This window comes from Glandiceps talaboti, chromosome 15, assembly GCF_964340395.1.
Source record: "Glandiceps talaboti chromosome 15, keGlaTala1.1, whole genome shotgun sequence".
Lineage (NCBI taxonomy): Eukaryota > Metazoa > Hemichordata > Enteropneusta > Spengelidae > Glandiceps > Glandiceps talaboti.
In genome coordinates, this window is record NC_135563.1 from 6,081,061 (window position 1) to 6,106,085 (window position 25,025).

At 35.9% G+C, this 25,025-nt stretch overlaps 2 protein-coding genes across 2 annotated transcripts in view; one reads left to right on the forward strand and one right to left on the reverse strand.

Annotated features, from left to right (window-relative positions):
* Positions 1 to 29: 29 nt before the first annotated feature.
* Positions 30 to 25,025, forward strand: part of LOC144446877 (protein RRP5 homolog) — a 41,080-nt gene continuing 16,084 nt past the window's right edge. The window contains exons 1-19 of the mRNA XM_078136722.1: positions 30 to 130; positions 414 to 564; positions 791 to 952; positions 1,517 to 1,708; positions 2,332 to 2,493; positions 3,686 to 3,809; positions 4,868 to 5,049; positions 6,069 to 6,170; positions 7,186 to 7,392; positions 7,682 to 7,870; positions 8,592 to 8,738; positions 9,681 to 9,861; positions 10,585 to 10,727; positions 11,391 to 11,438; positions 12,170 to 12,367; positions 13,125 to 13,295; positions 14,472 to 14,682; positions 14,991 to 15,122; positions 15,802 to 15,935. Of these exons, the coding sequence (XP_077992848.1) occupies positions 442 to 564; positions 791 to 952; positions 1,517 to 1,708; positions 2,332 to 2,493; positions 3,686 to 3,809; positions 4,868 to 5,049; positions 6,069 to 6,170; positions 7,186 to 7,392; positions 7,682 to 7,870; positions 8,592 to 8,738; positions 9,681 to 9,861; positions 10,585 to 10,727; positions 11,391 to 11,438; positions 12,170 to 12,367; positions 13,125 to 13,295; positions 14,472 to 14,682; positions 14,991 to 15,122; positions 15,802 to 15,935 (2,808 nt within the window). The 5' untranslated portion in view covers positions 30 to 130; positions 414 to 441. The remainder of the gene's footprint in view (positions 131 to 413; positions 565 to 790; positions 953 to 1,516; positions 1,709 to 2,331; positions 2,494 to 3,685; positions 3,810 to 4,867; positions 5,050 to 6,068; positions 6,171 to 7,185; positions 7,393 to 7,681; positions 7,871 to 8,591; positions 8,739 to 9,680; positions 9,862 to 10,584; positions 10,728 to 11,390; positions 11,439 to 12,169; positions 12,368 to 13,124; positions 13,296 to 14,471; positions 14,683 to 14,990; positions 15,123 to 15,801; positions 15,936 to 25,025) is intronic.
* On the reverse strand, positions 15,960 to 23,232 carry LOC144446489 (uncharacterized). Its single transcript, XM_078136258.1, has 2 exons — positions 23,080 to 23,232; positions 15,960 to 20,756 (listed from the first exon to the last, which is right to left on the reverse strand). The coding sequence occupies exon 2, from the start codon at positions 20,682 to 20,684 to the stop codon at positions 17,574 to 17,576; it is 3,111 nt and encodes a 1,036-aa protein (XP_077992384.1). The 5' UTR covers positions 20,685 to 20,756; positions 23,080 to 23,232; the 3' UTR covers positions 15,960 to 17,573.

Sequence of the window (25,025 nt, forward strand, 5' to 3'; positions counted from 1 at the left end):
CCTAACGCGAGAAAATACGAGATGTAATATGGCAACCTGCATGTGAGCATGTGCTAGTGTTGTCGTTCAAAGTTATTTAAAAGCCCTGTCGTCCTTTCTCTTGAAACTGTGAGAGTTTGCGGTAAGAGAGGTAGGTTTGTGGAAGACATTCATTCGCCAAGTTTTAATCTATTAGTTTGATCGAAACCTGCTAAATTCTCCTTCCAGGCGCTAGCTGGCATGATGATTTACCAAGGCAATACCACTGTGCACTAGTTTCTCCTCACGATTTAACATTGCATTGCATTGTATTTACCGGGCCGTATTTACCAGCTGGCGATCTATACTGCTCCGTCCAGATGTATCCTAAATAGACGGTGGGTGAACATGAAGAACACATGAATAGTCTTAATGTGTAGTTTTTCCATTTGCAGGAGGGTAATAGAACAAGCCAACGTAAGAATGGCCGATAGCAGAGAAGATTATTTTCCACGTGGAAAATCGACCACTAAATCAGAAGAGGCAGCGAAAGATGCCAAAACTGTCAAACCCAAAAAGAAACGTGATGATGATGTGTTATTTAAGGTACGTAGAAGTAATGTTTTTCAAAATGCTGACCCAGGCAAAGAATGAATATAGTTTATAGCCTTTGCGGATAGTATCTTGAGTGACTATAACAAATCCCATTTCACACAGCACACATATGCTTAAAGAAATAGCTAGCTAACCTACATGTCATTCTGTGAGTTTGATAACTGTTCTCTAAATCTTACTTACATAAATATGGTTTATCATGACATTTATCCTAAAGGAGAAAACTGTGAAGCCTAAGAAAGGAAAGAAGAGGAAACGGGTAGGTGATGAAACTGATAAAAAGAAGAAAAAAGGAAAAGGTGAAGATAGTCGGGATGTGAGTGAAGGTGTGCTGACTGTTGGTCCACGGGTCAAGACTGTCAAACAGTTGTCCTCAAAAGTGAGTTCATAATTTTCATACTGGTCAATAATGATTTGTTTTGATATACATGTGTATGTAAGATATTTCAAATTAAGTTGCACTCTGATAGTGATGATGATACTGAAGACAGTGTTGTTGGTAAGGTCGTGAGCCCTGGTAACACTAACAGAGAGGGGTACCATCTAGCAAATGTTGCATATATTTCCATACCTTGTAGCATTATGTTATATCATGGAACCTGTAAAGTGTTTGGGGAACTAAGGTAGATTTAACTAGTTATCACCCCTACACAAACCTACATTTGATAATGTGTGCATCCTTCATTGTGGAAGGAAGAGTGTACCCCAGCAAGTTGGATATTTAAAAGGTCATTTGTTTTCAGTCTCACTATTGACGAAATCATAGTTTGTATTTCCTGGCAAAAACCCACATAGATAATTCACATGTGAAAAGATAAGAAATTTGAGTTACATGTACATGTACATTGTAACTTGTATTTGTCCTATGAGGGCCATTAGTTACAACTGACTTACAGTTGATTTTGTGAAAATACAACAGTTTATTTTATTTTCATTTTTGTAGGATTTGACAGAAGGAATGTTACTTCTTGGTGCAATCAAGGAGATCCATGACTATGAAATGGTTGTATCTTTACCCCATGGACTGACTGGTCATGTTGAGATCACAGACATATCAAATGTGTACACAAAGATGCTACAGACTTTGACTAAAGATGCTGGTGATAATATTGAAGAAATCAAGGTACATGTGGATGTGTGTGTGTGTGTGTGTGTGTGTGTGTGTGTGTGTGTGTGTGTGTGTGTGTGTCTCTCTCTCTCTGTGTCTGTCTGTCTCTCTGTCTGTCTGTCTCTCTCTCTCTCTCTCTCTCTCTCTCTCTCTCTCTCTCTCTCTCTCTCTCTCTCTCTCTCTTTTGATAGCCATGTGTACTTATTATTGCAACTATAAAGTCAACATTTAGATACTCCTCAAGTGGAAAAGATTGATTAACCCAGCTACATGTAGGGTGGGTGGGGGTGGGGTGTTCTTGTTAAAATTCAGCTTGGGTGCTGGGATGGGGGGGGGGGTGTTCTTGTTAAAATTCAGATTGAGTGCTTGGATGGGGGGGGGGGGGGTGTTCTTGTTAAGATTAAAATTAAGTCTCAAGTTTGTTCACAATCTTGGTTACTGAGTGTAATGTACATGTCTAATATATCGTAATTTTCTAATTTTTCCAGATTTCCATTTTACATGTGATTATACACATGCATTTATCGACATGAGAAATACGGTACATTAAATATGGTATTATTTCAGTCCTTCAAAGTCAGATATCCTATTTCAATATTTGCTTAACAATATAAGTAACAGACATGCATTGCCATTATTTTTTTTTTCAGGATATTCCAAACCTCATGGATGTCTTTCGAGTGGGCCAATATGTTAAATGTGCAGTAAAAGAAATGATGGCAGAGAAAAGGGGATACAGAAAAATAAGCTTGACATTAGATCCAAAAATTATCAACAAAACACTGACGCCGTCTTACATGCATTTTGGATTGGTATGTCAATTATCATACATGTATATATTATGACCAGTACCAGTGTTCAGAATTTCATGAAACTGATAAAAGCATTAGACTCTCTCTAAGAGTGGCTGCTTTCTGTCATTTTCTGTTGATATATCAGATTGATTCTTTGTTACATTTGTAATTCAAATCTCCTTGTAAGGCGCACTTTCATTGGTTACCATATTTGCACCAATAGCAAAAGCCCAATCATGGCAAAATTAAATTCTCTTCACAGTCTGCTACTTCACTAAATTGTCTTTTGATATATCAGTTTAACTGTTTGCTATATTTGTAAGTCAAATCTTCTTGTTCAGTATGCCCTCAGTGGTTACTTATTCCTCAAAACAGTGAAAGCCTACTGACGGCGAAAGTACCCATGTTTAGTAGCCTCCAATGAGCAACTGTATTGTTGCAGTTTTGGTGTTATGCTTTCCACAAAGACTTTAGTATGAAGACTTATTTCACTTTAGTACAGCATGAAACATAAAGGGAGATTCTTTGTAATTTAGATATCGTATAGATGAATTTCTGTGAAGTATTTGTGACAATGAAGGACTATTGTGCCTAACTTGACAACATATTGACTTTATTTTTGTGTCATTGACTTTGATGAGGATACATGCACCATTATAAACAGTAGCAAAACTACAAAAGTACATGCTTACAGTTAATTTCACAATACTGTGCAGCTTTTCTGTTTGATGCAACCACCCAGAAACCAATTAAGAAACTGCATATACCACACTTCAAGAGCAAGATTGCATTTTTTGCTACATTTAGTCTATGGAAAGGAAACAAACCATTTCAATGTATTCCAACTCTATGTAGACATTTGGGTGCCAGTGTCTTTCTTAGTATCAAACACCCGGTGGAGGGCAAGTAAAATGTCCTTTGCTGTGTTCATTTGATGTCTGTATGGTGGCATGTGTAGATCATCTCACTTAGACAAAGTGTAGCAAGAAACTATACTCCTTGCTTTCTTAAAGTGTAGCATGTCCAGTTTCATATTGGTTTCTGCGTGGTTGTATCAAACAATTAAAGTTGCACGGTAATGTGAAATTTGCTGTATGTGTTCTTGACCATGGTAACAGCACATGAAGTCGTGTTGTAGCTATATAAAACAAACATCTGATTGATAACCACAATGGAGGAGATCTCAATATATTACCTTGTTCATGGACAGGTTATACCAGGTGTTGTCAGCAGTGTAGAGGATCATGGGTATGTAATGGATCTTGGGGTTCGAGGTGTCCGAGCTTTTCTCAATCACAGATTTGCAAAGCAGTTTATTGATACACAAAATGAAGGTAAGTGAAAATCTAAACATTCCTAAAAAAAAAATCCTGTGAGACTCGCAGGTATTTAATATGCAGGTTTATTTTCACCTGACTGATACATTCCTTGCACATATTTGTCCACGCTTTCTTTGAGTAAAGTGCAGGGTTCTCAACAAGAGTTTATGAAGGGAACATTACTCCTCTATTTGATGACATGATATTCCTTTTTTATCTGATGACTTTTTACCTGCGTGATTTACTCCTTTTGTAATTTGGCATAAACATTTAATAGGAGCCACCCCATTCTGCAATGTAATTTTACAACCTTTTAAATGATAGAATACAGAATGTGATACTGTGCAGTGACAGTTTTCATAAAATATTTCAATTCAATAAAATATTGTTGTAAGGATCGTTTGTACTTTAATTCCCATTTTGCTTTAAAAGAGTTGTAAACATTAACATTGTGTAGATTTAAGGTATGAGACCATAAAAAAACCTGAAAAAACTGACATTTTTTTCAGCTCTTTCAAAGAATGGTAGATACTTATCGTCTGAGACTTTATGGAAATTTCCATGAGTTGAGTCAGTACTTGTCATGTAAAAAAAATTTATAAACCAACAAAACATTAGATTGTTGTGAAAACTGGTTTCCTGCCTACATAAAACTTTAAATTGTGAAAAGTGATTTATAGGTTGATGTCATCTCAGTTATTGACAGTTATGATTCTTTGAACAATTTATGCATTCCATAGCGTGGAATCCAGACTATGCAATCCTAGACTCTCTCACAGTCCTGGAAGCTTCACATAAATAGCTAAAACTTGGGTTGTTTTGTATGTATCTACTGCATAATTGTACTTGTATACTAGTATCGGTGCCTAACGCATCAACAAAAGGTTAGCCCTATGTGATCGATGAGGGCGCACAATACAGGTATACTGGGATACTAGTATACAAGTACCATTATGCAGTAGATACATACAAAACAACTCAAGTTTTAGCTATTTATACGAAGCTTCGAGGACTGTGAGAGAGTCTAATGCAATCCATGACAGTTTCTAAGTCTAGTATCTGTCACATTACAGGTAAATCATTAGTTGTGGGCCAGCTTCTTGACTGCTACATCAAAGAAGTGTCTGCTGAGGGCCGATCTGTTACCCTCACTATCAACTCAAACAAGATAAACAAGGCAGTAGCCAATAAGGTCACATATCGATATTTACATATGATGATCCCAGGGACAAAGGTCACAGGAACTGTCACTGAGGTAAACCAGACGTGTCAATTTTTTTTTGTCTGTATATTTTTTCCATCGGTACTTCAACATACTAAGTACCTCAAAAGTACAAATTTTCTGTTACTTTTTTGTTCAAGAAAAATCAGGGGTCACCATTTTTAAAATAAGAGTCAACTTGAATTTAAAATTGACCAGATTTAGAATCCAAAAATGGTCGCTGATACTCTGTTAACTCTATGGCAAAATAAAAACTGTTGATTTGCTTGAAATCCTCCAACCTCCAAATGTCTGTTATTATTTCAAAAAAAATGGGAACAAGCTTTCCTAGAGCAGATTTTATTGAGTATTGGATAACTTTGATTTTCAGGATATTTCGTCCTTGATGCACACTCCACCCTAATGCTATCCAGAAATTAATGGCCTGTTTTGTTACACACAGTGATTGTTTGACGTTAAAGTAGCCATATGGATGACAAATGGTTATTTATTTTGGACTTTTATTTCATAAAACATCTCTACTATGCTTTTCTTCTTGAAACTAAAATGAAATGAAATCGCTCATATACGTGTTTGTAACGCAATACATTACAAAAAGCTAGAAAGTATTTAAAAAGCTTATTATTGTATGTTTTGTCATTTTTTGAGTTACAAACAAGGATTTAGTCTATAGTGGAGTTGTTTTATGAATTAAAACTCCAAAGTAAATACCATTTGTCATGCATATGGCCACTTTCATTAGGACATCTAAACAAAGTTAGCTTGGGGATTGGCTGGCAAAAGATGGCAACTATGATGATTTACAATTTAAACTCCATCATTAATGTTTGAATACTATAAATGTGTCTTTCTATTGAATTCCAACGAGTGAAATCAGATACGTTAGATTTATCAGAGTTGACCGATATACTGTACCCAGTTGTCTTGGTTTGCTGTGACCACTTGAGTCATTCAAATCTTTTTAGACCGTCTTCCACACATTTGCAATTTGCTGACAATATGACTTAATTTCTTTCAATCAAAAACTGTATTTTGTTTTCAATCGATCCCAGGTATCAGCTGACAACGCCACTGTTAATTTTCTGGACAAGAAGGGTGTTGTGAATCACTTCCATTTTGAAGAATTTCTTGAAAGACCCAAGAAAAATGAAGAGGTAAGAATCTTAGTGAAGAGTATGCCATCAGGTATATGTACCAGTAGTAGACTAATATAGTTATAGTAGGATCACAGTATGTAAGACAGCTGTTGTGTTAGGGATGATTGTCCAATGTCGCACAAGCTCAACAAACGCACAGCATTCGTTTAGGTCGAAACCCTCTCCCCTTAACCAAACGTTCACAAGTGCGACATCAAACGTTTATATGATGTAAACTATGATGAAACTAGCACTCACACCACTACAATCGATGTAATGTAAAAATATGATTGTAAACACTGTAAAATATACCAGAAGCCCAGATATATTACATTGTACGTTAGAAGTAAATTTATCAACATCTCAATAGTAAATACAGAAGCTTTTATCATTGAAGGAGTGAAAGTTTTTCATCAAAATTTGGTGAGAAGTGCTGAAATGAAGTTCAGCAATCCCCTCCCTCTTAACGAATGATGTTCACTTATTGAGATTGTGTGACATTGTGCGATCATCCCTTAAACATGTACACATAAAACTAGTCACTACAATACGCAAAGAAAGTGTGTGTGCATGTGTATGTCTGTCTGTCTGTCTGTGTCTGCCTTCTTATCTGCCTGTCAGTCTGTCTCTCCATCTGCCTGCCTATCTATCTGCCTGTCTGTCTGTCTGTCTGTCTGTCTGTCTGTATGTGCATACATTGTGTGTGTGTGTGTCTGTCTGTCTGTGTGTGTGTGTGTGTGTGTGTGTGTGTGTGTGTGTGTGTCTTTGTGTGGGTTGGGGGCTATAGATGTGTGTGTCTGTCTCACAGGCCAATTTTAGATTAAAAACATTTGTCTTGTGATTTATACAAAAATTTGGTCTTGAATGAAAGAGTGGTCCTATTCAATCCTAGTGGTTCTACTGATAAGATAGCAATAATTGATTACCATGGATTCAAACATTAGGATTTAAGATGACCGCATATTCACTTGCTTCCAATCATGATAATTATATTTTTGGCCCATTGATTTACATTACAATCTATTTATTGCAGGTTACAGCATGTGTGTTGTTTAACAATGTGGAGACAGCCACAGTAGGTCTGACACTACAGCCATCAATTTGTGAACGAATATCTAAACCAAGACCACCCAAACATCTCAGATTAGGAAAAATCTTCAAACATGCACTGGTCAAAGAAATCTGTGACCCTTTCGGAATGTTTCTAGAAGTTAAAGGTGACTCCGTTGTCTACGTAAAGGTGAGAAGAAAGGATATTTTTATACTACTTTATATGTCTTGATAAACATGTACATGTATATATTTCATAATACTGCGATATTACAACTCAGTGCTTAAAATGTCGTGTTGAAATGTGGAAATGATGGTTTTCTCTGAGCTGTAAAATATGATGCTCAAACAATAATGAAAAGAAGATGGAAGTGAACAGAAGATATTCATGTGCAAAACTCTAGTATTTCTAGTATCTTTTATTGGATTTTATGACCAATATGGATATTTCTTTCATCCATGTGTTATCTATTTTCTAGAAAGCTGATGTGTCTGAAGGGAAGAAGACTGGTAGGCTGAAAGAGAAGTTTAAAATTGGGTCAAAGGTCAAATGTCGTGTCATAGGATATAACAGTTTGGATGGGGTAGTGTTTGCTACCATGAAGACATCAGTCATTGATCAGCCATTCCTGTCACAAAGAGATGTCAAACCTGGCATGAAAATCAAAGTAGGTTACAATACATTACATTTTTAGTAATTCCAGTATTTGAATGGAGTTCATTTGTTTGCCAGATCACAAGAAAGTTGTATGGATAGCTCATCACCTTCCAAAGATTCAGTGTTGAGCAATTATTAAGCAGCTTTGTATATTGACTCCAAAAGTATGCATCAAAATCAGTATGTCAAAGTGAAAATCTTTGAAAGTAAACAGACGACATTGGTCAAGCAATTCCTTCAGGAGGTGTGGAACTCCTAACCGTGCTCACCTCCCATAATGCATTGCTGCAGTGTACTGTAAGTCTCTTGTAAACCAGATGTGCCAGTTTACCAAGAAGTGAGGGCCATGATAGTTGAGAACTCTCACAGTATTGAAAAAGAAGAAATAGTTCACATTATTAGGTAAAAGGGTAAAGGGAGAACAGAAAATAGCAAAGCTCGTCCAGTCTGTCTCCTAGGATACTGGCAGGGCATCGTTTGTACAATTGAATTTTTTTTTGAGGGCAGTATACATGTAGACAGAAATTTACATTATAAATAATAAGTTGCTTTAGTTATTGACTGCTACATGTACTGATATTTGATTCTGGCTTTCATATTTCCTCATGTGGGACGCCCTCTTGTGACACTTGTCATGAAAATGACTTCAAAGTGAGTAACAGGAATATATTGCATTCCGGTCACTGTACTCATTAATAAGTTGCTGATTTATTTTTATTTTTCCCATATAGGCAAAGATTTCCGAATTCAACAAGTTTGGCTTGGTTGTCAGTATTACAGACAAGATCAATGGCTTTATCCCTCATTTACATATTGCTGACATTCCCCTCAAACATCCAGGAAAGAAGTATAAAGAAGGAGATCTGTTAATTTGTAGGGTAAGTATTGAGTGAGTATGGGGGGGGGGGGGGGTGTCTTCTACAAACTCTTGTGCAATTAGTACAAAGTACTTCTGTCAAACAGCCTTCATCACAGACAACATTGTACAGTACAAGATACTTGCATTGGTAGACATTCAATTAGATATTATATTCCCCAATATTTTTCTTCATTCAGCCAAGGAAAATACAAGTGACCTAAGGGGCCTTTGCCACTCTTCGCCAAGTTACTTGTAGTGACAACCCCTTAGGTTTACAAGTATTTTCCAGCTGATTAAAGAAATATCTTGGGAATAATATAATTATACCATCGCTAGTAATATATTTTTAAAAACTGGGAAAAGCAATGGGCAATTTTGAGTGTTTTTACTCACATTTTGAACACAGCAGAACTGCTGACATAGACACGAGTTGTCATGACATAGAATGACCAGAGTATATATTCCATATTTGTTGTTGAACTTAGCTCATGCATTATATACATTGGACCATCAGTAAATATTTACAATGTATTATAAAATGCCTGTATTTAGAGAAAGGAAGATAAATATTTTGTAGAGGTTATGATATATTTAGCTTGTAAAAAGTTCTTACATTTTTTCTTTTTATGCAAAAATCTTTCAATATGCTTCTCTGAGTAGATATTTTAGGCAGAATGCATTACATTGCTTGAATTTTGCACCCTAGCAAAAGACATTTGAGTCATTTGTATTCCACATGTCAGTTTGAGAGAATGTGACTTAGTACGGTGTTGATAGCTTTTATTCACTTGTCATCTTGCCATTTAAGCAGAATCTTTTTAAAAGAGACGAAGCTTGTCAAAACAACAGTATTGAGTCCTTCTCTGAGAGAGGGCACTAACTCAACTCAGAGTGGTACACATCACAGAACTGCCACCATTGAGAACTTTTGAAAATAAATCTTGTTCTTGTGTTTCCCCAGGTTTTGACTAGTGATCATGAGAAGAGAAAACTAGTGCTGACTCACAAGGTAACATTAGTTGACTCTGAACTACCAACACTTACTAGCTATGACAAGGCAGAAAAAGACATGTATGTGCATGGAACTGTGTTTGCTATTGGGGACTATGGATGCAAAGTGAGATTCTACAATAATGTCAAAGGTAAGCCATAAAATGTCTTGTTATAAGAAGGATAGACTATAAACCCCCTTTCAGTGATGCCTGGAAGGAGGTATTACAATGGGTTCCATCTGTTCATGTTTCTGTCTGTTCCTCTGTCTGTCTGTCTGTCTGTCTGTCTGTCTGTCTGTGTGTGTGTGTGTGTGTGTGTGTACAGCCGTATCTCTTGCATGCAATGCCTGATTTCATTAAAATTATGAAGACTGCATATTTCAAAATGAACACTAAATCAGTCATTTCCAAAGAAGCAAAAACAGCCTGTTATTTTGGATAGGAAATAATATTGTATTATTTCAGGCCTGGAAAATCCAGTTATTACAAACATTTCAAGCTATGGTTCATCATCAGTGTAAAGGCAATACCAGTATTGGAATTGAGGAATCAAACAGAAACAAACAACCAGTATATAGAACAGACAGAACACACTGTGCACACATAAAATCAAGCATGATATTAGAATATGTAGGGAATGATAATGTGAATTGTTTGTTGATTCTGAATGGCTTCAATCTCCTCAGTTGGAAAGTTCTTCTTCTCTCAAGCTAAGACTGTCTTCATTACCAATTATGTAAATTGTTTGTTTGATTCCTAATTGCTCCAATGTCGTGAGGCAGAAAATTGCTTCCCCCACTTATTTATGCGTGATGTGTTTGTTAATTATGCATTTGTATGTCATGTATATTTTCATTATTTTGTTCTTCACAGGTTTGATACCAAGAAGGAATTTAGGAGATGAATTCATCGAGACACCAGAAAAAGTATTTTATACAGGCCAAGTTTTAAAGTGTAGGGTCACGGCAGTTCAACCTGAGGAAAGCAAATTGAAGCTTTCTCTGAAGGTGTGTATAGTCTGTACTGTAGATCTCAAGTCACCCTAGTGTCAGTACCCCATGTTGTAGTTACCTACTTGTACTAACTTTGTCAATTGTGTGAAAAATACAACCGCATTCGCATGATATTGTGCACATGTTGTGCACTCATTTAGAGACAGATATGCAATAATGTCGTCAGTATTGCACTGTAGTGCAAATACATAAAATATGCATGTTTGCAGGTGCAAGTCATCACTTGTTTGTGTGGAATTCTATGACAGAACACCATGACACGTGAGTGCAAGTGTGGTGTACTCGGGGTATTTGCACTAGTGTTTGCAGTGTTCTCTGCACCCATTCACTACACTCGTAAATGTGCAACAGAAAACACTGCAAGCACGTGTGTAAGTACCCCTGAGTACCCACTCTGGAACTCACACGGTATGGGGTTTTGTTATTATTACATGTTTATCTGAAACGGCAGATTTCCATGAAAGTCATACAGTGCGATCATGTGATTTCATATGTCCTCATTTACACATCGTTTGCCTATCATTTGCATGCAGGTTTGCAATAATGTTTTCGGTATTGTGAAAATACCACTAGTATGCACGTGTGCACAAGTGTAAGTAATCTCTGGTAGTGGTACATGTTTGTAATAATAATATTGAATTGTCTTTCCTTTATGTTTACTGCTAGAGCTCTGATAACCAAATAGCTGTACCTGATGACTTTGAAGTTGGAAAAGTAAGTAAATAGTTTATGATTAAAAAAATCTAATCATCATGAAAATCAACTACAGTTAAAATCACAAAACATGAAACAAAAGATCATCTGTCTCAACAAAAATCTAACTAACACTGCTACATTGTGTTGTTTCACTCGACAAAAATTTTACAACACTGGTAATCCAGCTTTCAGTTCACTAAGATAGATGCAATCTAAGCGTTTTTCAATGTGGTGGATTATAGCAGTGAGTGATAGCAGTTCTGTTGTGCAATTGTAATCAGCTTGTGATGAACATTCAAAGTCCCAAAACAGCACTGAAAGTTCATGCAACTCTAAATAAACTAGTTTTCAGAAATGCCTCCCTAGGCCCTACTGAGACTATAATTAAACCAACTTCTATTCAATAGCTTATCACTGTTGTATCAACATGTTGCAACAATACCAGTAGTTTTAGTTTGTGTCTACCTTAGAAGACCAAAGGCTCAACTACCAGGGTACACAATAACTACAGTACTACATTTTATTGTCTGGCTCAACAAACATCTCTGTGTCCCCACATAGCATTGAATATAATGTATCTGCTTACAGTGCACAGTGTGTTGGTAATGAAATTTTTGTTCAGGTATGTACAAAGTGTGAGATGTATGGAGTTGATACACAAACCTGTTGCTATTCAAAAAGGTTTAGCGTTAGTGTAAGAATTAAAACATACAGGTTTCAGTTCATGATTATGTTGTTGTTTTTTACAGCTGACAAAAGCCAAGGTTGTCACCAACAGTAAGGATGGTTTACAAGTCATGGTTCTACCATCCAAACATCTAGCTTTCCTTCCCAAGATGCAGCTGTCTGACAGTGTAGAAAACTGTGATGCTCTACTGAGTTATTATAAGTCTGGTGATGTCATCGATGATGTCATGTACATGTATATGTCAAAACATACAGAACTTGTATCCTTTTCTGTGGTCCGTGCTGGAGTCATCGTCCTCAACTCAATAAGTTGATGACTTTAACAAATGTGATGTGAATATTTAAGATGTTGTTCCCCAATATATTTCTTCGTTCAGTCAAGGAAAATACGAGTGACGTAAGGGGCCTTTGTCATTATGAGTCGCTGGCAGAGTCCTTAGGTCATGAGTATTTTCGGGCTGAATAAAGAAAAATATTGGAGAATAACATAATTATAGTAATATCAAAGAAAGATCGGGGAAAGGAATGACAATTTTGAGCATTTTGACTCATATTTGAACACAGCAGAACCATTGACGTAGACATGTGTTGTCGGGACATAGACGCGCTTTGTCATAACGTAGAATGACCAGAATATATATTGCATATTTTCTGTACTAAATGACTCATGCATGGTGTAATCAAAACTCCTTGGTAAGCTTCAATGTTGTCCAGTCTGAAACTACAACAATCTATGAATATATGCTTACATGCAGTTCTTGTTACCTGAAATATACATGTAAGTTTTACCGTTTGGATCATCATAGAAAATGACAGGCATTCAAGTTCTTGGTTGACACACCATCATGACTTCTCCTTCATAGGCACACATGAAAATAAGTTCAATTTTGCCTTATTAGGATGAGGTAAAATGTAGCAGGTAACAAGAGTTGAATAAACAAATGTAGTCAGTCAATTGTAGATATTGTTATCATCAACTGTGCCATGGATGGACTTTCTTTAACTACTTACAACTAGATTCTAACTAAGAAGCCAGTACTATTGAAAGCAGCTGAAGAAAACAAGTTGATTGACAGCTTTAATGACCTTGAGGTTGGACTAACTCTGCCAGGGTTCATCAAATGTATTATGAATTATGGTGTATTTGTAGCGTTTCCCAATAACGTTGTTGGTCTGTCACCAAAATCAGTAAGTCTCTTTTGATGTTTCCTTATAAGTAAGTTCAATAGGTATGACTTAGCTTATTGTTATAAGTCATGTAATAGTAATATCTGTGTATTCCAGTTGTATGGAAATGAAAAGGGCCATAAAGTCACACAGAATGTCAATCTGATTAAAATCCAATGTGTACATAGTTTTACCTGAACCCAATCTCATACTTATGAGTAGCCAACCAGAATCCATCTTACAATAGAATACTCAATGTTTAAAATTGAAAGAAAGAGAATGACCAGACAATAATGATAACATCGTTGTCTGCACTCTGTGCTCGTGTGGTTTTGGAAAACCTATGGTATTGTGTCAGATGTATGTAACAAGTACAAATGTACTCACAAAAGAACAAACAACAGTAAATGTAAGAGCCATAAAGAAATCATGACGTGTACACTACATCAGATTTTAATCAGATTGACAAAATGTTTGACTTAGTTCATGTTTATGCCAATGGATGTGTATTAGTTATGTGAAAATGAAAAACATGTGCCGAGCACCCGAAAGCTAAGCTTAATGTTCACTCTGTAGACACAGAAACAAATTTCATTTCTCCACAAACAAAGCAGTTGCATGCTTAAGTATAGTCATTAAAATTGAAATATGATGACATCAATCATCATCATTCAAATCTCGTGACTTTTGAAGAACACAAAACTGGTTTGGTGGTATCTCCATATGATATCTAAATAACCACAGGGGACAGTGAGCATGTTATTGATTGATCGATTGATTATTTGGTTGAATGATGATTGATTGAATGATTCATTTTTTGCAGTGAAATAAAACTTACTTTTTGTGTGATATTGATCAATTGACTGATTGATTTTTGTGGTGATATAAAACGTTTTTTTTTCTTCATTCCCTGGTTAGTTTTCTCTCTATCAGCTGTATATAATTCTCTCTTTATTGACTAAATAAAGACATCTTGTCCGTTTTTCTCTTATCCAAATTAAAACACCCCTAATCTCCTAATTACCAACTAATCTGCTTGGAGAGTATCACACCAAACAGATACTCAGCCATGCACAAACAAGGAAGGGAGTACTAGTTTGCACAGTTTCCCCCCTGTGAAATAGCATATGGGGGGGGGGGGGGGATATTTCATTTTGTGTGATTTCCAATAACCCCAAATTTTTCATTTACTTTCAGCACATGGCTGACATTTTTGTATCAGATACAGCTGAACCCTTCCAGGAGGGTCAGTCTGTGATGGCCACTGTCTTAGAAATTGACAGAGAGAAGAAACGATTCCTAGTCAGTTTAAAGCCATCCCAGTGTTGTTCCCATCACGATGGAGGTGTATCATTACTACAGCAATATTTGCAGGAAAGAAAGATGGTTGCCAAAAAGCAGCATCATAGTAAGTTTACTGTTTAATTTGTAGTCCCATGCATCAGGGTGTCTTTGTTTCATTCAGATGTACGTGATAACATAAAAGTTACAAAAGAAGTTGGTAGCATTTGTATCTTGTTCACGGAGAAAAAAATAAGTTACAAGAGGGGTCAATACCAAGTTCAGGGAGATAACAGAAATTACCAGTGGTTCAGAACCCCTGTAGAGGGAGAACACAGAAATTACAAGTGGGCTAAGTACCCACTTTACCTTGTCCATAGAGAGCACAGAAATTACAAGAGGGCTTAGTGTGATTTGTGTATTGTCTACTTGCAGCCAAAGAAGATGTTACTCAACAAACAATAGGGTCAGTGATAGAAGGTGTTGTGAAAGAAGTACAGGACACTGGATTGTTGGTACAAATGGAAGATGGTCAGATTGCAGTCATAGCAAGTGTACATGTCCAAGGTACAGTAAGAATTGGTGCACCAACCTCCATGTATATATGCATGCACACCTCACTCACACACACACACACACACACACACACACACACACACACACACACACACACACACAGACACACAGACAGATACACACACACACACACACACACACACATACATACATACATACATACATACATACATACATACATACATACATACATACATACATACATACCGACAGATACACAGGATAGTACAGTTGTTTCTGAGGTTAGGTAGTGATATTTCATGAATCTATCCCCAGTTTTCATGTTACCGGTAATAATGGCTATAAATGTTAAAACAAGACTATTGTGACGGTGTGATGGGAAGTCAGAAAGAAATATTCTTCTAACTTATATTTCCATGTAGGCCAACTAAGTTATCTGAGCAACTTGAAACAGTCAACAGTCAACATAATAAAAGCACCATGACATTTCATTATGTGACTTGATTGACCAATCAGCTTCCATGCATGGGATCCTTGAAAAGTACTAAATTTGAATAACTAAGTTTGCAAGCTGTGTAAAGAATGCTTGCCAGGTCAACCATCCATCCTTCTTCAGTGACTAGCTTTGGTGCCAAACCAAGAAAATTTTAAGTTTTCATTGTTGTTCTTAAGCAAATATATTTATGCCACTTATTTGTGTTGACTTTAGGGACAGGCCATGTAAAGGGTTCAAAGGTCAAGGCGTGTGTCCTACACATTAAGTATGATGTAAACATTGTACAGGCAACCATGAAACCACTCCTCATCCAAGCTACTGAGACAAAGAAAGGCAAGAATTCAAAGGTAAGAATATATAGTGTATTTTTTAATCTGAAAATGCATGATGTATAAAAGAATTTCATGAGTAATATTCCCATTATGAAATATAATCATAGTCAAATATAATTATTACAAATGACATTAAAGTTACACTAGCTATAACGTGGGTATTATTTTCTCATCAGACAACCAACAATACATTCACTGAAAATTGATAAAATACCAATAATTAGACATTGTACATGTTAATTAGAGGTAAATTTTTATCCATAAGTAGTACATCAACAGATTGAAATAGTGATCACATTAGGGAGTTGATTTTTGGGTGCAGACCTAAATATCAATTTGATGGAATTTATTGTCCAATATTATGTGTACATATATTTACCCACAGATGATTCAATACTGTTCAGGGTGTATGATATTACAAGCTATACTAATAAAATCTAACAAAATAGTTTCAAAAAAACATTGCAGTTGCAGCTAGTGCAGTTTTAAAGGATGTACAATGTTAGTATCACCTTTAAAGCAGAGTACATGAAGTTGCCTGATTTACACATGTGAGTCTCGGGGTCCCACACTACAATCACCTTGCCACTAAACAAGGCAAAACTTTGTTTCTGAGTTGAAATTTACATTATCTACAAAATGGATATATTGTATATTCCCAAGTGAACTCAGGAGACATGCAAATTAACCAAATATTGGCTGTCACAGAGCTTGGGACGGCATTGTGTTTGTCAATAAACAAACAAACAAACAAAGACTTCATCCAGACATGCGTGCCAGACAACCACTGCTCTTTAAAGAGCTATGGAATGAAAAGTTACTACAGATACGGTACCTTAATCTAGATCTGTTGCACACACCCAGTAAACATGTATTTTGCTGTAAATTGGACTATGGACAATCATTCTTTTTGATAAAAAATGAATATATATATAATGATATACATGTAATATAAAAAAAATTGAATATTACAGAAGCATGAACAAAAATCAATCAATTGCACTTCAATGTTTTTGAATTTACACATAATTGTGTGATCCATGAACAACTAATACAGAGAAACACAAGTTTTCTTCATGATGTTACGTTCACTTATTTGTTGATATCCGTAATATAAAAGTTAGTGACCAAGCCATATCAGGACGCCATTAAAAATGTGGGTTTTTTCAATTCTAAATGTGTTGTGAAACTCGAAATATGAGTTTAAGTATATTCAGAATCTTTCTTGAATTAAGCTTGTATAGGTATAATTCTAGCGTTCACCAACATTTGTCTTTATTCAGCCAGAAAATACTCTTGATCTAAGAGATTTGTCACTACCTGTCTTTGACTCCATATGACAAGGGCCCCTTAATTTAAGACGTTCATGTTTTCTCAGGTAAAGGTGGACAAATATTGGGAATGATATCTTAAAGTCAATCAATCAATCGATCAGTCAGACAGTCAGTCAATCAGTCAGTCAATCAGCCAATTGATAAAGTTCCATTTTCCACTACAGTGCAATGTAGAGTTCAGAGGTGCTGAAGAAGTACTTGGCTGTACATGTAACTCATAACACTTATTGTCTATTTGCTGTACATGTATCACTTATTGTCTATTTGCTGTACATGTATCACTTATTGTCTATTTGCTGTACATGTACTACTACATGTATCACTTATTGTCTATTTGCTTTAATTCATTGTCATCCAGAGGATGTGGACGATTTTTTCTGTTCTTTGGTCTGTTAAGTTTACGAATCTCATTAATATCAGGCATGGCATAGTACAATTTCTTCCAGAACAGTGGATCATCTTTTTCTAAATATGTGTTTGTTTGGAGGAATGTTTTCAGTTCTTTGTCAATGTTCAGCTTGTCCTGGTCAATGTCTTCCATCATGAGGACGATTAGTTTACAGTTCTTGTCTGTCAGAATCTGATGGTGGGCCTGCTTGAACTCGTAAGTACACCACTCGCTGTCCAGGAAATGATTGTTTAAAACCATGATGGTGCGTCTACTAGTCATGACTGCATCAATGATGCTTTCAGCAATGCATTCACCTACGATGAAATCGCGATGATGGATACAAACTTTGTATGGTGGGTCGTGGTTTTCTAGATTCCTCAACAGTGTGTTCTTGACCCAGTGTAAATCGTTACTTGAAAACGACAAGAAAGCATCATAGACTTTGTCTTCTTCAAAGTCTTCCTTCTTGACGAAAAGTCGACAGCCAGTCTTGTTGTAAATCACAACTCGTAAAACTTGCCGAAATTTGAAAACGGTCGCAATGACGAACACCAGAAACACTGCAAACCCTAGTACGCAAGCTGCAATACTACTGGTAATGTCAGTTTGTTTGATTTTCAGGATATCTTCGGTGTTGCTGCAGTTCAAATCGTAATCACTTAGTTGTAGAATAGGCCATTCTGAAGTGTTGTTCACAGCATGTGGTACTCTACAAGTTATGTTATTTTGAAATGGCACAATGGTGTTTATACTAGGTTCCAATAAAAACGTCTGAAGGTCTGTCCACCAGAGACGACATCCACAGTAATACGGATTATTGTCCAAAGACAAGATACTCAGAGATGTTGTTGAATTGAATAAGTCTTTATCAAGGTATTTTAACTGGTTGTGGTCGAGCATTAAATGTTGGAGGTGGGTGAGATTTTGAAAACTCTCCTCTTCTATGTCCGAAATGTTGTTGAAACTCAGGTACAAGTTCTGTAGAAATGGCATCGTGGTGAAGTAGGTGGCTGCAATTTCAGGTATATTGTTAAAACTTAGGTCCAGATACTCTAAAGATGTCAGAGATTGAAAGGCATCAGCTTCTATATCAGAAATCAAGTTCTTAGCCAAGTTGAGTTCACGTAAATTAGGTAAAGAGGCAATCTGATTCGTTGATATGCGAGTGATATTATTGCCTTCTAGTTTGATCACCGTGGTATTCTTCCAAAAGTTGTTGGGAATTTCATCCAAACCTCTATAGCTACAGTTTGCGAAAAAAGTTCCATCCAGAGCGATTTGATGACATCTACATTTCTCAGGACACAGCAGAGGCTTTTCACACCAAAAGTCGTATAAGTTTAATGACGCTATTGATCTTCCAAGTGCCCTTGATGGAGAATGACAGATGAGTTGATCAAAACCAGGTATTATTTTCTGGTTGGCAAAATCTGAGAATTTATGATATCCTGTCTGATTGAATAAAGTAGAAAACATATCGCAATCGCATGATAATGGGTTTTCATCAATGTATACTGATATTGGTATATCGTAAAATGATGGCTCCATGAACAAGCTCTGTCTTGCGTAGCGGAAAACTTGAACGTTAGTCAGAAAATTACCTGTAAGACGAAGTTCAAGCAAATTTGGAATATTGTACAGTGCTAGTTCGTGAATGTATGTAATTTGGTTGTAACTCAGATCTAGGTGTGTCAGTGCTGAGAGTTGCTGGAATGCATGTTTCGGTATCGACTTCAGAGAATTATGAGAAAGGTTGATATCGGTTAAGAACTCGCTATCCTGGAATGTGTGATTTGAAATAACTGCAATGTTATTTCCAGCCAAATTGATAATCCGTAAATGAGGAACTTTCAAATGCTTGAGAATGTCAGATGGAAGCGAAGTAATAAAGTTGTCTCTCAGATCTATGTCCACCAACCATGTACATCCCTCGAAAGTCAAGTTTACTAGAGAAACAACGTCTGCCTTGTGTAGATCAACTTTTTGCAGTGAGGGTAAGTTGGTGATTAGATCACGTGGTGTTATCAAACTCCTTTCCCAGGTTCTCATGTTCTCACTCAGGTCAATCACTTGAATAACATTGAGTCCCTGGAAGAGATCTGATGGGAGCACATGAAAGAAATTATACTGTAATATCAATGTTCGCAGTTTTGTTAATCCCTGGAAAACTTCACTTGGCAGAGTGGTTAACTGGTTGTGAGATATCTCTAACACTTCAAGGTTGACAAGTCCTTTAAAAATATCAGGAGCAACCTCTGTGAAACGGTTGCTACCAAGTTGGAGAACTGTTAAATTTTTGAGATTATGAAAGGAAGTCGATGGTAACTTTGAGATGGCGTTGTTGTATAGGTTCAGTTCTTGCAGACTATACATTGGAGTAAACAGACCTGGTGGTGGTGATTGCAAATTGTTCCCAGATAAATCTAGTTTCTGGAGATTAACGAGATTTGTAAATGTTCCTTCTGGAGGGTCCCTTATGTCATTATCATGGAGATACAGTTGTTGCAATTTTGCCGGTACATGGTCACTACAGTCCGTAGAATTAAAACAGGTGATTGCAGTTGGAATGCTATCCAGTCCTGTTGCTTTTAGGTCGATGAACGTTAGCGTTTGCAAATGCTGGAAGCAGTTGTCAGTCATGTGATATATTTTGGTGAAAGTGATCTTCAGAATTAGAATATTTGGAAGATCGTGAAAATCGTGAGCAGCAAGCTGTTTTATGGGACAAAACTGAAATTCTAAGCTGAGGAGGATGAATCTATTTTGTAAACGACTCAATGTATAATTGAGTGGATTGGATGGAAACCTCCTGTCGTTGCAATAGATATCCACTTGAAAAGCTGGAGGAAACACCATTGGTTCTTCCACAGCAGATAAGGAGCTTGATGAACAAAGCACTTTGTTAAACAACCATTCAGCTGCTTCATATTTTTCACATGAACACCCACCAGTACAGACTGCTGATTGGCTGGAGATGGAGGTCACAAAGGTCATGAGGAAGGTTGCCAAGCAACAGGCTTTCAAATGGCTCTTGTTCATTTTTTCACCCCCTATTTAGATAAAGCCACTCGAAATATTGATACGAACTGGTATTTCTTGTCGAAACAAAGGCTGTAAAGAAAAGAAAAAAGAGCTAATGATAGGCAGTTGGTTTAATACATTACACATCAATGGCAAGAATGGAAAAGATTTGGACAATATAGTCCCTAACAGTTATTAAAATCACTGACGTGCCAAATAAAAATTCTTTAAGACATCAAGAGTACATGCGTGTACATAGAGATTGACAAGTGACAAATAGTACATAAACGAAGACATGATCAAGGTCTGTAGTAGACAGATCGAAAGTTCACATTTGTTTCCAATTTACCATTCCAAAGTAACTTAGCCTGGAATCCATGTGGGTTCTGAATTTGTTATTTCCGCATCACATGGGAAAGTCAAAATTCAAAATTCCAAAATTGCCTGGATTCAAGGCTAAAAAGTAACTAGATTTTACTCTCATTTCTTCTTGCTTTCAAGTTCAGTGTTTGAATTTGATTTGTTATAAATATCTTTATCTAAATCATGGTAACTTTAATAAGTGTGTGGCAAAACCTAGCTTTAATAACAGGATGTTTGTTACCAATGTAAAATCTATCAGAGTTCCCCAGTCATTTTACCAGGGTTCCAACAATTATAATGACAGTTTTGCTACATTTCCTTCTTGCTGTTGCCAAGGTTTCCAAACCGGAAAGTGACTATATGTATGAGGATTGGGTATTTATTTTTGATTTTTGATTTATAAAACAATTTTATCATGGCTTCCTACTTGAAAAATTAATATGGTGAAACACTATTGTCTAAAGTATGTCTTTGTAACTTAATACTTTGAAAAAGACAAAAAGTGTATAAAACGTTTTCTTATTGTACATACAATAACAAACATTTCACACATTTATTAATCTTTTGTAATTCATTGAGTTACAAACAAGGACTTGGCATATGTTGTTTCACATTTATTTTTTTAATTAGGAAGCAATGATAATATTGTTTCATAAATTAAAAATGCAAAATAGATACCATACCCGATCCTCATCCATATGACCACTTTAACAACAATATTGTAACTTATCAGGCTCGATTTTAAAGTGACAGTACATATTGGAAGGGAGAGTCCTGGACGTCAAACTATTTTCTCAGTCTTTCGATGATGTTACCAGCAAGAATGACCTTGAACTCAATTTAGACTTTGCTAATAAATTACAGAGAAGACCAGATGTGAATGTGAATATTGGCGATGAGCAATGTACAGTCACAGTTCTTTGAAAAGAACATGGTCCAGATCTGAACAGTTTCCTGTGTCATTGGAAGTATTACATAATGCTATTCTGATCAATAATGTAGACATGTTTAATTACTTGTGACATCTGTAGCACAGCAATTATAGGCAAACCCAACAAATAGTTCAATTACAAAAGTTTTAGTTGTATCTAACTTATTGTTGTTGATATCAAAGAACATAAAGAAATATGCACATCATGTATTATAGACCTGTCATTCTAGCCCACTGCAGACTTGTCGTGATCCTCCATCCTATTTGAATTGAAAACCAACAGATGAGTCTCCAGGCCAAGTGGCTACTTTACACTCATATCAAAGCACAAATCAATGTATTCCCTACTACATGTATATAAACTTGAAGTTTGTATTTTCAGCATTAAATTGTGTTCGAAGTTGACCCATGTCTCTTGAACATTAGTTTTGAAAATCACTGCTTTCCAAAAATAATGAAAAACATATAGTATTTCAGAAATTTATGTTGTGTATCGGTTAATATTTCTTAAGATATGTCTTTGAATATTTCTTTAAATATTTCCACAGGATATTAGATAAAATTTCATATAACAGGAAGTAGCTAACTGTTTTGCTTGGATTCTGGTTTGTTAATCAATAACTCAAAAGTCCATGTCAGGGTTATTTGTTCCTGTAAACAGGAATTAGTGCTTATCACTGCCACTACATAGTCTATATGTAGTCCCTATATGGTATCATTGTGATTTACACCTCCACTTAGAGATCAAGTTGGCATCCATACTACCACTACGTGGATAGTCTAGTTCCTAAATGGTGTCAGTTAGCGACCACCTTGGCTTCCAGACTACTAAATGGATGGAGTCCTTATTTTCAAAATTCAAAATAAAAGTTTACTTCATTGACAAATACTAATTCACATATGACTTGTCAATTTCATTAATATGGATATTTCTAGTGTAATGTGAATTCCTGTATGTAACTTGTAAGGCAAAGTTTGAAGAACTAGTGCATTAGAATACCGTTGTTGTTAATAGTTATAGTTTTAAGAGATGTTAATCAGTGCACATGAAATGTAATGTTAACAAAAAGAGGAAAATGTGCACATTTGAAAAGTCAGACAACTGTTAGCTATACTTACTTGTGAGCCACTGACGTTATAACCTTGAACAGAGTGATGGTACACAAGTGAATACCAGTATCTTCAAAGTTGGCTGAGCCACTGATGTAGCCTTCAAACACTCACTAGGTGACAACTATGGTACAACTAACTCACAAGTTTAGAAATCTTCAAACTGTGCTGAGAGTTCTATAAATTGCTTGGCAGTGGTAGCTATTCAGAACTTTTCTGAAGTGTGTGACATCATCACTTGCATTGTACCAGTTACAAACTGTACTTCCTTCCGTGGGAGGTGGAAGTAAAGAATTAAGGTTTGACCTGTGACTTTCATAAAATGTAAAGGATATGTCTACAGGACCATGTGAGTCATTCACTGTGTTTATGTAAACTCATTACCCATTTTACACACCAAGGCATTTCTTTACATGTATTGGTTGACTGTGTATATTAAATAGCATTTATAAGCAAAATAAACAGTCCAAGGGTGATTCTAATATAAACAAGGTCACTGCATGGTGTCAGTAGGATAGGGGTGTTAAGTTTATATTGACCCTTTTTCTACCATACATGAGATAGAGTTGCTTTTTAATTCAAACTGTCATGCGTATGTGAACCGTACTAGGAAGTCTGATATTATGGTACCAGGAAGTCAAATATTATAGTTTTTGATGAAATTTGGTGACCTGTATACTGGCTTTTAGGATATGATATATGATAAGTATGTTTGTGTAGGGAAAGTTAGGATCAAATCCAATTTAAATAATAAATGCTTGTAGCTAAGTCTACAAGTTTGTAGCTGTGGAGACTTGGCCATTAGGCTTAACCAGTGCTGTATGGGATAGTGAATACAGCAGGTCTTTGGGATGGATAGGTTAATAGAGTCAATCACAAGTGACAATAGAAATGATTTGATCTCAAACAAAACTATGTCTAGTCATTTTTGTAATTTATTTGAAAAAGAAATTAGTAAAATGAAATTTATAATCTATGTAATGGTCTACAAGTACTTGTACTAGACTCACACCAGTCTCAAGGGAGATTTTTAAAAAAAAAGTCCCATATGATATTGTTCAAATGTTGTGAGTTTGTTATTCAATTTTATTTTTGTAAAGGAGCTTTTTTCTCCAGTTACTATAGTCTCTCGTGGGCTAAGTGTTCACCCGACTGTTGGCAATCACTCACTCAGGTCACTATTTCACACCAAAGAACATACTTGTCTTTCAGAAAGAGAGAAAAAAAGCCTGTAGACTTGAGCAAGTCTAACTTTACATGTGTCGTAGATTTTATGACAGTTATTGATTGTCACATAAGAGAGAGTTCAATTTGTACCATTCACCATTAATTTCTGGGACAACAAAACTACACCAAGTCTTGTTCTTCTCGTTTTAACACACATGCATATGTTTGTACTAAGAGTCAGTAAAGAGTATAGTTTCACTGATGTCAATGAATTTGTTCGTAATTTCAATTGATGTACATTCACTTTCATAATTTATTTTAGAACTGATGTATTTTTGATGTTGGTTAGACACTAGTAGAGGTGCTTGGCATCTGTTTGTCCATTACCTTTACAGACTGTCTTTTGTTGTTTTTTTGGTATTTTTATTGTTAATTTGTTGCTAGTGTTTTGGGTATATGTATGGTCTTTCTGTCCTGTTGTAGTCTATTGTACATGTTACTTTAATTTTTATTATTGTGTAATTTTGACTTGCCTGTGATGAAGCATAATAAATAAATAAATAAATAAATAAATAAATAAATAAAACAGTAATGATATTTGTAATTCATTCATAAGTATTTATTGACAATGTCAACAAGATGTTGACCAAAACTCAGGATTATTGTCAAACTTTGACTTTGGAGTAGGAGTATTGTGTATTTAACATGTGTGCCTAGAGTCCAAAAACATTTATTCTCACAAAAAATTTGAATGGCTAGAAAATCATTACTACATGAAGAGATTGTCA

What these genes read in the sequence shown, in the direction of transcription:
- LOC144446489 (XM_078136258.1), bottom strand. Translation starts at nt 20,684, where the DNA reads ATGAACAAGAGCCATTTGAAAGCCTGTTGCTTGGCAACCTTCCTCATG.